Below are 14,553 nucleotides of genomic sequence, written 5' to 3' on the forward strand. Positions count from 1 at the left end.
ATTTAGCCGTTGTCATTTAGGAACAGTGAGCTCAGAGATCAGACACTGTTAGGGACACACAGTGTGTAACCTTCACAGATGAGGGACACGGCTGCTAATAATGATGGACGATGTCTCTGTTGTAACAGTATTCATTCTTTCAGGTTTGAATGAGACGCTGAGCCACACATTTGTTCTTTTCTTTCTCGCTTTACTGTGTCTTTTTGCAATTTTGCTGGTCAATAATTCTCTTGTGTTGTGAGGGGACAGACGATATAGACGTAGACGACACAAGGTCGAGACAAAAATCTGTACATTTTTAAATCCGTGATGGGAAATGTCTCTGTAATAACAATATTTTATCTCTCAGGTTTAAATGAGACAATTAACCACAGATTTCTTATTTTTTTCCTGACTTTATTGTGTTATTGTGCAATTTTGCTGGTAAATATTGCTCTTGTTGTGACTGTCGTCTTGGACAAAAGCCTCCATGAACCAATGTATATTCTGCTCTGCACTTTTTGCATTAACGGACTTTACGGCACAGCAGGTTTCTATCCCAAATTTCTGTGGGATCTGCTCTCTCCTGTTCATGTCATCTCTTACTCTGGATGCCTCGTTCAAGCTCATGTGATGTACACGTTTGCCTGTGGTGATCTCTCTATTCTTGCAGTCATGGCATATGACAGATATGTGGCTATATGTCGACCTCTAGTGTACCACTCTGTCATGTCCAGGAAAAGGGTTTTATGTCTAGCTTGTTTCTCTTGGTTATCACCTTTCTGTGTTATAGGCACAAACATTTCTCTGACGGCACGGCTGAAGTTGTGCAGCCCTTTTATTCCCAGACTCTTTTGTGTGAACTGGATCATTGTCTCCCTCGCTTGTTTCCCAGCTGAAGTTGTTGTTAGCAGCATAGTGGCGTACATCACAATACTCATTTATGTATTTCATGGTGTTTTTATTATCTGGTCCTATATGTACCTCATTAAAGTGTGTGTGCACTCTGCAGAAAACAGGGCAAAGTTCATGCAGACATGTGTGCCACACTTGGTCTCCTTAACCACTTTCCTTTTGACGATTCTTTTTGATGTGATGAATATGCGATTCGCCTCAACAAAATTACCTCAAACCCTGCAAAATTTCCTCGCTATCGAGTTTCTTGTCATTCCTCCGCTCATGAATCCTCTCATCTATGGTTTCAAATTGACCAAAATTCGAAACATCATTCTGGGACATATTACTTCTAGGAAAAGAGTACATTTTTAGTTCTGTAGGTGAAGGAAAATCTAAATTCGGTTCCTGAAATAATTTCTCTTAAAGGCGCCATATGTAAGAATGTGGCCAACAAACAGTTACTACATTCAAATTCAAAATACCGAGGTCTTTAAGTTTCGTTTTTCTGATGTAACTGGTAACCTGTGGTACCTCGGCAGCTGAGACGCTACTGACTGCAATGGTTGGTTGTCGGCGGTAGGTGGCGCCACATGCCAAAACATGATTTCAAAACATAAACATGATTTGCAGTCTGCAAAATATATTTTTTAATGCAAATATTTTGTCTGTACTGTTGTTGTTGGTGAGTTCAGTTTGTTATATGAACATTATTCCTGAGTCTCTGTGACATATTAGGAGGATTTTATGGCCAGTTGATTTAGATTTATTACATAATGCACCTTTAAATGACCAAATTGGTTTTCTGAAGGAAGTACCATCTTAAAATTGAGTCAATAATATTTCAGTGTGCTTTAATAGAGTGATTCTCCACCTGAGGCCTTCACAGATTTCAGGAGGTGTTTTATATACATTTTAAATTGTATAAATTGTACCAGTGATAAGCAGAGGTGCAAAAAGTACTAAACTATTTTACTCAAGTAAAAGTACCAATACTGGGTGTGAAGATAGTAGAAATATGACAAGGGGTAAGAAATCCAAAACTATTTTGGAGCTCACGCGCCCAGCGCGACACAGGATATAGATATAGGATATTGGTGTATATTTTCCCCCTGTAGGTCTTCATTGGGCTGAATTTTTATTTTTACTCAGTAACGGATAGGATTTATAAAGTAACTACTTGAGTCAATACGTACTCAAGTAAAATACAAAATCCTGATTTTAAATTGTACTTAAAAAATACAAAATACACACACAAAAAAAGTATTCAATACAGTAACTTGAGTAAATGTATTTCCTTACTTTCCACCTCTGGTGATAAGATGTTGCTTCAGAATAAGTTGTTGTGTGAAATTGACTTTTCTGCACCACTGACAAAACCAACAACCTTTTATTGACTCTGCTCTTATTGACTGTGAACATGCTGTTGTGTCAATCACATATAAAGGCACTTGAATATTGTTCTGTTTGTGAGTCAAGTCTCTTTTGTAGCTCTCATGAGTGAATTTATTAAACCAGAGCAGGTCAGACAACACACATCTACGTATACAGAGAATCAGAGGGTCAAACGCAGCACTTTTATTGTTCCTGTGTCATGACTCTGAAAGGCTGACATTAAAAATACTGCAATAATGTCTTTTAAAGAGAGAGAGAGACAACATTTTACTCAACTGAAACTTATATTAAAGGTGCATTATGTAATAAATCTACATCAACTGGCCATAAAATCCTCCTAATATGTCACAGAGACTCAGGAATAATGTTCATATAACAAACTGAACTCACCAACAACAACAGTACAGATAAAATATTTGAGTTAGAAAAAATATTTTGCAGACTGCAAATCATGTTTATGTTTTGAAATCATGTTTTGACATGTGGCGCCACCTACCGCCGTCTACCAATCATTGCAGTCAGTAGAGTCTCAGCTGCAGAGCAACCACGGGTTGCCAGTTATGTCAGAAAATTAAACCTAAAAGACCTCTGTGTTTTGAATTTGAATGTAGTAACCGTTTTTTTGGCCACATTCTTACATATGGCACCTTTAAAGGTTTGGGTTTTGCCCACAGATGAACTGGCAACTCTAACTATCCCACATGTGTGAAAAAAACTAGGCAAACAAATTGTTGGCGAGCGTGTTGAAACTCACAGTATATTAAAGTTAAGTAAAGACCACAAAGTTTTTTCCTCAATGCTGATTGGCTTGTTGAAGGCTCCACCCATTTAGCCGTTGTCATTTAGGAACAGTGAGCTCAGAGATCAGACACTTTTAGGGACACACAGTGTGTAACCTTCACAGATGAGGGACACGACTGCTAATAATGATGGACGATGTCTCCGTTGTAACAGTATTCATTCTTTCAGGTTTGAATGAGACGCTGAGCCACACATTAAATTTTGTTCTTTTCTTTCTTGCTGTAGTGTGTCATTTTGCAATTTTGCTGGTCAATATTTCTCTTGTGTTTTGAGGGGACGAAAATCTGTACATTTTTAAATCCGTGATGGGAAATGTCTCTGTAATAACAATATTTTATCTCTCAGGTTTAAACGAGACAATTAGTCACAAATTTCCTCTCTTCTTTCTCACTTTATTGTGTTATTGTGCAATTTTGCTGGTAAATATTGCTCTTGTTGTGACTGTCATCTTGGACAAAAGCCTCCATGAACCAATGTATATTCTGCTCTGCACTTTTTGCATTAACGGACTTTACGGCACAGCAGGTTTCTATCCCAAATTTCTGTGGGATCTGCTCTCTCCTGTTCATGTCATCTCTTACTCTGGATGCCTCGTCCAAGCTCATGTGATGTACACTTATGCCTGTGGTGATCTCTCTATTCTTGCAGTCATGGCATATGACAGATATGTGGCTATATGTCGACCTCTAGTGTACCACTCTGTCATGTCCAGGCAAAGGGTTTTAAAGCTAGTGTGTTTCTCTTGGTTAACACCTTTCTGTGTTATCGGTACAAACATTTGTCTGACAGCACGGCTGAAGTTGTGCAGCCCTTTTATTCCCAGACTCTTTTGTGTGAACTGGATCATAGTCTCCCTCGCTTGTTTCCCAGCTGAAATTGTTCCTAACAACATAGTGGCGTACATCACAATACTCCTTTATGTATTTCATGGTGTTTTTATTGTTTGGTCCTACATGTACCTCATTAAAGTGTGTGTGCACTCTGCAGACAACAGGGCAAAGTTCATGCAGACATGTGTGCCACACTTGGTCTCCTTAACCACTTTTCTCTTCACTCTACTCTTTGATATCATGACCATACGATACGGCTCAAAGGGGTTTCCTCAAACATTTCAAAACTTTGTCGCGATGGAGTTCCTCGTCATACCTCCGCTCATGAATCCGCTCATTTACGGTTACAAATTGACCAAAATTCGGAAAAGGTTTCAAGGTTATTTCACTGTCTGTATGAAATGACCTTTGTCTAAAACAGCTTATTAAGAAATATTCATTGCACATTTAAATGTCAAATATTAGTTTTCCTTCTTTATTCATAAGCTCAATTATCTTGTACTCAGTTTAATTATTTGAAATATATGTTCATATGTACACTTTACTATCTACTCTCAGCTGATTGTATGAGTAATAGTAGACTTTTAATGTCATATCAGCTCATAAATAAAGTTGTTAATAAATTATTTGTACTACATTAATGCATGTTGTATTTGCATTGTTATTATTATTATCATTTCAGTTCATAAACATGTTTTTGTCAATTGTGGTTTCCGTCATTTCGTTAGTTTTATCACTATAATAACAGTGATACAGACTTAAAGGTGCATTATTCAAGATTCAAGATTCAAGAGGTTTATTGTCATATGTTCAGTTAAGACGTCACACTGCACAATGAAATTCTTACTTCTGCACATCTCCCCGGTCACAAAAAAATAGAGTAAAAATGAAATAAAAAAATAAATATAACTTGACAGTGTCAGAAATATAATTTAAAAAAGGCTACAATAACATTTAAGTTAAAAATGTACAGACTAAAAATATAAACTTAGGTTTAAGAGTGATCTTAAACTAAGGTTAACACTTTGAAATACTAAATACACCAAATGCAAGACAAAAAATTAAAATTAAAATTTAAAAATGGAATCTTAGAACTGATCCAAGAACAATATTGCACAATTGATTCTAAGAAGAAGTCATAACAAGTTTTGACAGTACAGAGATTAGCAGCGGTGTTTGTATGTTAATCAGTTTGTAGTTCTGGATCTCAGACTCCTGTATTGCTGCCTGATGGCAGCAGCGTGAAGAGTCTGTGCTGTGGGTGTGTGTGTGCTGTCTTTGATGATGTTGTGGGCTCTTCTGGTGGCCCTGGTGGAGTAGATGTCCTGAAGTGAGTGGAAGGCTGCTCCAGAGATTGACTGTGCAGTTTTGACCACCCGCTGGAGGGCCTTCCTGTCTTGGGCAGTGCAGTTTCCATACCAGAACTGTGATGGAGCTGGTGAGGATGCTCTCGACCGTACACCTGTAGAAGTTGCTGAGGGTTTTTGATGACATGCCAAATTTGCTCAGCTTTCTCAGGAAGTACAGTCGCTGCTGGGATTTTTTAATCCTCTGCTGTGCGTTGTGAGACCAAGTGAGGTCCTCGCTGATGTAAGTCCCGAGGAATTTGAAGGTTTTCACTATGCACAGTGGTGTGTGCTGCACTGTCTTCCTTCTCGGGTTAGTGATCATCTCCTTGGTCTTTTATGCATTCAAGGAGAGATTATTGTCCTGGCACCAGGCCCCAAGTTCTGCCACCTACGCCGTCTCCGACCCACCAGTAATCGGTCCGATGACTGTAGTATCGTCCGCAAACTTTACGATACTGTTGTTGTTCTGGGTGGCCACACAATCGTAGGTGAAGAGGGTGTACAGCAGGGGACTCAGCACGCAGCCCTGGGGGGTCCCTATGCTTACGGTTCTTGTTTGTGATGTGCAGTTGCCAACTCTGACCGACTGGGGTCTGTCATTGAGGAAGCTCAGTACCCAGTTACAGAGACCAGGTGTCAAACCAAGAGTGAGGAGCTTAGCAGAGAGTTTATGAGGAATGAACGTGTTAAACGCTGAGCTGTAGTCTATGAAAAGCAGTCTGACATATGTATCCTTGGCCTCTAGGTGAGTGAGGGTGGTGTGAATGACAGTGTTGATGGCATCGTCTGTGGATCAGTTCTGACGGTACGCAAACTGTAAAGGGTCCAAGGTGTCCGGGATGTTCTTTGTGATGCGTGGCATGACTATCCTCTAGAAACACTTCATCACTATAGGGGTGAGCGCAATGGGACGATAGTCATTCAGGCAGGTTGCTTGTTTTTCTTTGGGAGGGGAACGATGGTGGTGGATTTGAAGCAGACAGGAACAACAGCTTGTGCTAGTGACAGGTTGTAGATGTCAGCAAGCACATCAGCCAGTTCCCATGAACAGACCCTGAGGGCACGCCCGGAGATGTTGTCTGGGCCGGCTGCTTTCCGTGGGTTTGTTCTCCTCAGAGCTGCACGCACCTCAGCTGTTGTCACGGTGAGTGGTGAGTCTTGTGCATGCTCCGTGGTCAGTGGTCCTCTCTGTCGGTTGGTGTTGAGGGCCTCGAAGCGGGCATAGAACTCATTTAGCTCGTCTGGTAGTGAGGGCTGGCTGGTTGTGGCCCATCTGCTCCCCTGCTGGTAGTCAGTGATGTGCTGCAGTCCTTGCCACGTGCGACGGGAATCTGTGGTGGAGTAGAAACCCTCCAGCTTCAGTCTGTATTGCTTCTTGGCATCTCTGATTGACCTTTGCAGGTCATATCTGGCCTTTTTGTAGTCCTCAGTGCTGCCTGAGGCAATTGCAGCGGAGCGTGCACGTAGCATGGACCGAACTTCACAGTTGATCCAGGGCTTCTGGTTTGGGTACATCCTGCGACGTTTTGTGGGTACAATGTTTTCTTCTCATGTACTGATGTAGCCTGTGACACTGGAGGCATATTCCTGCAAGTCCACAATACAGCCAGTCCCCGGTAGCAGCAGCTTTAAAAAATGGAGTGTCAGTAGAGTCTCAGCTGCCGAACAACCACGGGTTGCCAGTTATGTCAGAAAACGAAAACCTAAAAGACCTCTGTATTTTGAATTTGAATGTAGTAACTGTTTTTGGCCACATTCTTACATATGACACCTTTATAGGTCACATAGAGTGGTCCTGTTGCACATATATGTTAGTTATCGAGGTCTACTTACATACATTAACTTGTTTTTATGGTCAAAAACCTCCTAGTTGCTGTAAACGAGCCGATGAAATCCTCTTTTCGTCAGCCGCGATGTTTCAGAGTGAACTCTGACCCCCAGAAGACAGAGTCTTGTGATTGGCCAGTACTATTCAGCACACCTGCTCTCAGAGGCGTAGCTCCCCTCTCTGGAACGGTGGATGCACTGCAACTCATTATCAAAACATTGTTTTAACAGTGTTTAAAAATAGCTTCTTCACGACTCCCCTCCAAAGTCCCTTTTATGACTTTGACCCGGAGTCAGACCCAGAGTCAGAAGACACTGTCGCTCGTGAAACACCTCCACAACGGACGCTATTCTTCTTCTGCGGTTCAATGTACGCAACCGGATGTGCCCGGACTAGTGCCCGGAGCAGGACGATCTGCTGTTCAGGAGAACCGCTGTTTACGTACCTATTACGGGATTTTCAGAGATCTCGCTGAGCCCCGAGATTACAATAAACACAGCGTTCTCAGTAATGGCTGAACTGTTTGTTTCGAAACTTCAGGGCTTCATAAACAAGGTAATGACGCAGATACACACTAAAAAACAGCGTTAATAGGAACTTCCGGTCGGGTTTTGCCCACAGATGAACTGGCAACTCTAACTATCCCACATGTGTTAAATAAACTAGGCAAACGAATTGTTGACAAACTTGTTGAAACTTACAGTATATTAAAGTTTTGGGTTCTGCTCGAGACCACAAACGTTTTTCCTCAATGCTGATTGGCTTGTTGAGGGTTCCACCCATGTTGCCGTTGTCATTTAGGAACAGTGAGCTCAGAGATCAGACACTGTTAGGGACACACAGTGTGTAACCTTCACAGATGAGGGACACGGCTGCTAATAATGATGGACGATGTCTCTGTTGTAACAGTATTCATTCTTTCAGGTTTGAATGAGACGCTGAGCCACACATTTGTTCTTTTCTTTCTCGCTTTACTGTGTCTTTTTGCAATTTTGCTGGTCAATATTTATCTTGTGTTGTGAGGGGACAGACGATATAGACGTAGACAACACAAGGTCGAGACAAAAATCTGTACATTTTTAAATCCGTGATGGGAAATGTCTCTGTAATAACAATATTTTATCTCTCAGGTTTAAATGAGACAATTAGTCACAGATTTCTCCTCTTCTTTTTGACTTTATTGTGTTATTGTGCAATTTTGCTGGTAAATATTGCTCTTGTTGTGACTATCATCTTGGACAAAAGCCTCCATGAACCAATGTATATTCTGCTCTGCACTTTTTGCATTAACGGACTTTACGGCACAGCAGGTTTCTATCCCAAATTTCTGTGGGATCTGCTCTCTCCTGTTCATGTCATCTCTTACTCTGGATGCCTCGTTCAAGCTCATGTGATGTACACTTATGCCTGTGGTGATCTCTCTATTCTTGCAGTCATGGCATATGACAGATATGTGGCTATATGTCGACCTCTAGTGTACCACTCTGTCATGTCCAGGAAAAGGGTTTTGACTATTGCATGTTTCTCTTGGTTAACACCTTTCTGTGTTATAGGCATAAACATTTGTCTGACAGGACGGCTGAAGTTGTGCAGCCCTTTTATTCCCAGACTATTTTGTGTGAACTGGATCATCGTCACACTCGCTTGTTTCCCAGCTGAAACTCTTGCTAACAACATAGTGGCGTACATCACAATACTCCTTTATGTATTTCATGGTGTTTTTATTGTTTGGTCCTACATGTACCTCATTAAAGTGTGTGTGCACTCTGCAGAAAACAGGGCAAAGTTCATGCAGACATGTGTGCCACATTTGGTCTCCTTAACCACTTTTCTCTTCACTCTACTCTTTGATATCATGACCATACGATACGGCTCAAAGGGGTTTCCTCAAACATTTAAAAACTTTGTCGCTATAGAGCTCCTCTTCATACCTCCACTCATAAATCCGCTCATTTACGGTTACAAATTGACCAAAATTCGGAAAAGGTTTCAAGGTTATTTCACTGTCTGTATGAAATGACTATAGTCCGAAGAGCTTATTTAGAAATATTCATTGCACATTTAAATGTCAAATATTAGTTTTCCTTCTTTGTTCATAAGCTAAATGATCTTGAACTTAGTTTAATTGTTTAGGAATAAAACTCTTCTTATTTGAAATACATGTTCATATGTACACTTTACTATCTACTCTCAGCTGACTGTATGAGTAATAGTAGACCTTTAATGTTATATCAGCTCATTTATGAAGTTGTTAATTAATTATTTGTACTACATTAATGCATTTTGTATTTGCATTGTTATTATTATCATCATTTCAGTTCATAAACATGTTTTTCTCAATTGTGGTTTCCGTCATTTCGTTAGTTTGATCACTATAATAACAGTGATACAGAACCAACAGACTCAAAGGTGCATTATGTAATAAATCAACTGGCCATAAAATCCTCCTAATATGTCACAGAGACTCAGGAATAATGTTCATATAACAAACTGAACTCACCAACAACAACAGTACAGACAAAATATTTGAGATAGAAAAAACATTTTGCAGACTGCAAATCATGTTTATGTTTTGAAATCATGTTTTGACATGTGGCGCCACCTACCGCCGTCTACCAATCATTGCAGTCAGTAGAGTCTCAGCTGCAGAGCAACTACAGGTTGCCAGTTACGTCAGAAAACGAAACTTAAAAGACCTCGGTATTTTGAATTTGAATGTAGTAACCTTTTTTTGGCCACATTCTTACATATGGCACCTTTAAAGGTTTGGGTTTTGCCCACCGATGAACTGGCAACTCTAACTATCCCACATGTGTTAAATAAACTAGTCAGACGAATTGTTGACAAACTTGTTGAAACTTACAGTATATTAAAGTTTTGGGTTCTGCTCAAGACCACAAAAGTTTTTTCCTCAATGCTGATTGGCTTGTTGAAGGCTCCACCCATGTTGCCGTTGTCATTTAGGAACAGTGAGCTCAGAGATCAGACACTGTTAGGGACACACAGTGTGTAACCTTCACAGATGAGGGACACAACTGCTAATAATGATGGACGATGTCTCCGTTGTAACAGTATTCATTCTTTCAGGTTTGAATGAGACGCTGAGCCACACATTTGTTCTTTTCTTTCTCGCTTTACTGTGTCTTTTTGCAATTTTGCTGGTCAATATTTATCTTGTGTTGTGAGGGGACAGACGATATAGACGTAGACGACACAAGGTCGAGACAAAAATCTGTACATTTTTAAATCCGTGATGGGAAATGTCTCTGTAATAACAATATTTTATCTCTCAGGTTTAAACGAGACAATTAGTCACAAATTTCCTCTCTTCTTTCTCACTTTATTGTGTTATTGTGCAATTTTGCTGGTAAATATTGCTCTTGTTGTGACTGTCATCTTGGACAAAAGCCTCCATGAACCAATGTATATTCTGCTCTGCACTTTTTGCATTAACGGACTTTACGGCACAGCAGGTTTCTATCCCAAATTTCTGTGGGATCTGCTCTCTCCTGTTCATGTCATCTCTTACTCTGGATGCCTCGTTCAAGCTCATGTGATGTACACGTTTGCCTGTGGTGATCTCTCTATTCTTGCAGTCATGGCATATGACAGATATGTGGCTATATGTCGACCTCTAGTGTACCACTCTGTCATGTCCAGGAAAAGGGTTTTATATCTTGCATGTTTCTCTTGGTTAACACCTTTCTGTGTTATAGGCACAAACATTTCTCTGACAGCACGGCTGAAGTTGTGCAGCCCTTTTATTCCCAGACTCTTTTGTGTGAACTGGATCATTGTCTCCCTCGCTTGTTTCCCAGCTGAAACTCTTGCTAACAACATAGTGGCGTATATAACAATACTCCTTTATGCATTTCATGGTGTTTTTATTGTTTGGTCCTACATGTACCTCATTAAAGTGTGTGTGCACTCTGCAGAAAACAGGGCAAAGTTCATGCAGACATGTGTGCCACATTTGGTCTCCTTAACCACCTTTGTCTTCACTCTACTCTTTGATATCATGACCATACGATACGGCTCAAAGGGGTTTCCTCAAACATTTAAAAACTTTGTCGCTATAGAGCTCCTCGTCATACCTCCGCTCATGAATCCGCTCATTTACGGTTACAAATTGACCAAAATTCGGAAAAGGTTTCAAGGTTATTTCACTGTCTGTATGAAATGAATTTGGTCTAAAACAGCTTATTTAGAAATATTCATTGCACATTTAAATGCAAAATATTTCATATCAGTTTAAATATTGGTGAATAAAACTCTTCTTATTTGAAATACATGTTCATATGTACACTTTACTATCTACTCTCAGCTGATTGCATGAGTAATAGTAGACCTTTAATGTCATATCAGCTCATAAATAAAAATTGTAATATTTGTACTACATAAATTTTGTATTTGCATTGTTATTATTATTATTTTTTTTCCAATTGTGGTTTCCATCATTTCGTTAGTTTTATCACTACAATAACAGTGATACAGAACCAACAGACTTAAGAAGTCTTGTGTCACCTTTCACCTCACAAAGCTTCTCACATAGTCAATAATTACTACTGTAGCACCACCATGTGGACATGTCCGAAAAGCATTCTGCATGTTTATGAGGTGCACACAAACACTTTTCACCCTGGGAACGACTGATCGTCATCTTGATGATCCATGACTCATGCATTCAGGCGGATGATACTGAAGAGAGAACTGGTTGTTTTTGGGGGATTAAAAAAGTCACGAGACAAAACATTGTGGATAATAATTCTCTAATAATGCTCTCTTTAGGTTTTGGGGGCCTATGTGTAACATTTATGTGTGGGGAAACACGTACAAAAGCAATATTCAACCAATATATATAATGCAGAAAATTGGATTAATAAATAACACAGGATATAGGCAGCACACAAACGAAAAAAATGTACGGATCTGATTCAGTTCAAAACTATTTCCAGAAAAGATTAAGATGTTGTTTTCAGAGAGACAATGATTTGATAGATCAGATATGATTTTAGAAGGGAAACTATATTTATAAATGCAAGTGTGCCAGGATAAACTTTAAAAGTATGTGAGTTTCAATCTGGGGGGTTAAACTATAAAAACAGGTGAATCAAAACAGAGTAAAAACATACATATCAGTTTAATGGTGTTTGTACTGAGAACATTGTATACTGTAAATATGTATAAATCTATCTATCTATCTATCTATCTATCTATCTATCTATCTATCTATCTATCTATCTATCTATCTATCTATCTATCTATCTATCTATCTATCTATCAGTTTAGCTAGCAAACCAGCAAGCTAGTATCTCGTATGAGATTTGACTTAATATCTCATAATAATGACTCATTATCTCATTATTATGACTTAATACCTCATAATTATGATTAAGAATCTCATAATTATGAGATTTGACTTAGTATCTAATGATTATAACATATTATGTCATTATTGTGACATGTTATCTTGTGATTATGACTAAGTATCCATAATAATGACTTTTTTAGTTGGTCATGATTATGACTGAATATCTCATAATAATGACCAATTATATCATGATTATGACTAAGTATCTCATTATTATGACTTAATATCTCATAATTATGATTTAGTTTCTCATAAGTATGAGATTTGACTTGATTATCATGATCTATCGCTAGCTAGCGTGCTATCATTTTAACTAGCAAGCTAGTATCTCGTGTGAGATTTGACTTAATATCTCATAATAATGACTTAGTATCTCATGATTATGAGCTAGTATGTCATTATTGTGACATATTATCATGGTTTAGAAGCTCATAATAATGACTTAGTTGGTCATGATTATGACTTAATATCTCATAATTATGATTTAGTATCTCATAATCATGAGATTTGACTTGATTCTCATGATCAGTACAAACATCGCCAGCTAGCATGCTATCATTTTGGCTAGCTAGCAAGCAGCAAGCTAGTATCCCGTGTGAGATTTGACTTAATATCTCATAAAAATTACTTAGTTTCTCACAATAATGACTTAATATCTCATAATTATGAGATGTGACTTAGCATTCCATTATATTATTATGAGATACGTTCAGTATTATGACTTACTTATTATGTATTTTTACTTTTTAAGTGACAGAAACGCGGTTCAACAATTTTTCAATAAAGAAAAAAAAAAGCCTGAGTCCTGACCTGACCGAGCCGTACTGCCTCCACACCACACGGCGGCGGTAGCGCACCGTTCCCCAATGCGTCGCCGCAGAAGAAGACAGGGGCCGACAGTCAGCAGCAGCAGCAGCAGTCAGTGAACACTGCAGTACATGCGAGCGCACAACAACATTCGCTCTCTCTCTCAGTCCGGGCTCCTGTTCTTTTCCCCCCTCCACAACAGCGACGACACGGAGCAAAACAGACGAAGCGGCGGCGGCGGCGGCGGAGACCATTCCGACGTATCCGGAAATCCCGACTCCACGTTAGCTTACGGACGGTGAGTAAGTGAGTGTATGTATGTATATGTGAGTGTGTGTGTGTGTGTGTGTGTGAGTGTGTGAGTGGCCTTTTCGCGTGTTATTTCTGGGGCTGCGGAGGAGGATGGAGGTAGCGAGGCTGCTGCTGCTGCTCCTGCTGCTGCTGCTGCTGCTGTTGCTGTGTGATTTTGGCTGTGTTTATGTAATATTTGGCTGCTAATCCTCCAGAGCTCACGGTGGGACTCGCCGGTCAAAAATGACACACACAAAACAATACTATGGAATTTAGCTTTCGTGTGTGTGTGTGTGTGTGTGTGTGTGTGTGTGTGTGTGTGTGTGTGTGTGTGTGTGTGTGTGTGTGTGTGTGTGTGTGTGTGTGTGTGTGTGTGTGCTCCACGCAGCGTGGATGTGGGATCAGTGGCATCATCATCATCATCATCATCATCATCACCCTGCCTCACATTTTGTGTCTGCTGTACTGCATCTTGTGAAGGTCTAACCGGGTGACCGCATCATCATCATGTTGCACACACTCACACACACACAGTGATATATGGACGCTATGCTAACTGCTGCAGCACAGTCGTGCCTTCAGCTCTGGACTCCTGTCAAAAATGTGCAAAAAAAGGTTGGAGAGGAAAATAAGATTGGAATTAGCAAACAGACAGAGAATCAACTGGATTATTGCAAAGCTTTACCTGAATCTTGAAGGTGTCCCTCATCCATCTCACTATAATCTGTGTCTGAAGTGATAGATGATAGAGGCTTTTTTTTTTTTTTAAATGATCTTCTGGCAACTTTTGAAAATAAAATGCATGGATTTAATTGTAGAAGAAATGAGACTTAGACTATTGTCAACGTCAATTCACATGTGCAGGTTATTTTAGCACCGGGATTAAAAAAAGACTGGGATTAAATATGGATACTGTAGATTATGAGCTCTTGAAGCAACACCACAATCGCCAAAATAAATAGTTTGTTAATAATAATAATAATGTAAATTAATAGTTTGGACAAAGTC

General features: G+C 39.6%; 4 protein-coding genes across 4 annotated transcripts; all 4 read left to right on the forward strand.

Annotated features, from left to right (window-relative positions):
* Window positions 1-309: 309 nt before the first annotated feature.
* LOC310943164 (olfactory receptor 5AR1-like) lies at window positions 310-1,248 on the forward strand (the record flags this gene model as incomplete). The annotated part of the gene is made up of 1 exon (XM_083908690.1): window positions 310-1,248. The coding sequence occupies one exon, from the start codon at window positions 310-312 to the stop codon at window positions 1,246-1,248; it is 939 nt and encodes a 312-aa protein (XP_083764816.1).
* Window positions 1,249-3,374: 2,126 nt separating this feature from the next.
* Window positions 3,375-4,304, forward strand: LOC310942860 (olfactory receptor 11H6-like; the record flags this gene model as incomplete). The annotated part of the gene is made up of 1 exon (XM_083908304.1): window positions 3,375-4,304. One exon carries the CDS (start codon window positions 3,375-3,377, stop codon window positions 4,302-4,304), a length of 930 nt encoding a protein of 309 aa, XP_083764430.1.
* A 3,862-nt stretch (window positions 4,305-8,166) lies between these two features.
* LOC310943361 (olfactory receptor 5AR1-like) lies at window positions 8,167-9,096 on the forward strand (the record flags this gene model as incomplete). Its single annotated transcript, XM_083908910.1, has 1 exon — window positions 8,167-9,096. The coding sequence occupies one exon, from the start codon at window positions 8,167-8,169 to the stop codon at window positions 9,094-9,096; it is 930 nt and encodes a 309-aa protein (XP_083765036.1).
* A 1,233-nt stretch (window positions 9,097-10,329) lies between these two features.
* Window positions 10,330-11,259, forward strand: LOC310943362 (olfactory receptor 5AR1-like; the record flags this gene model as incomplete). The annotated part of the gene is made up of 1 exon (XM_083908911.1): window positions 10,330-11,259. The coding sequence occupies one exon, from the start codon at window positions 10,330-10,332 to the stop codon at window positions 11,257-11,259; it is 930 nt and encodes a 309-aa protein (XP_083765037.1).
* Window positions 11,260-14,553: the final 3,294 nt, after the last annotated feature.

The sequence above is a fragment of the Microchirus variegatus genome, assembly GCF_963457635.1.
Source record: "Microchirus variegatus genome assembly, chromosome: 22".
Lineage (NCBI taxonomy): Eukaryota > Metazoa > Chordata > Actinopteri > Pleuronectiformes > Soleidae > Microchirus > Microchirus variegatus.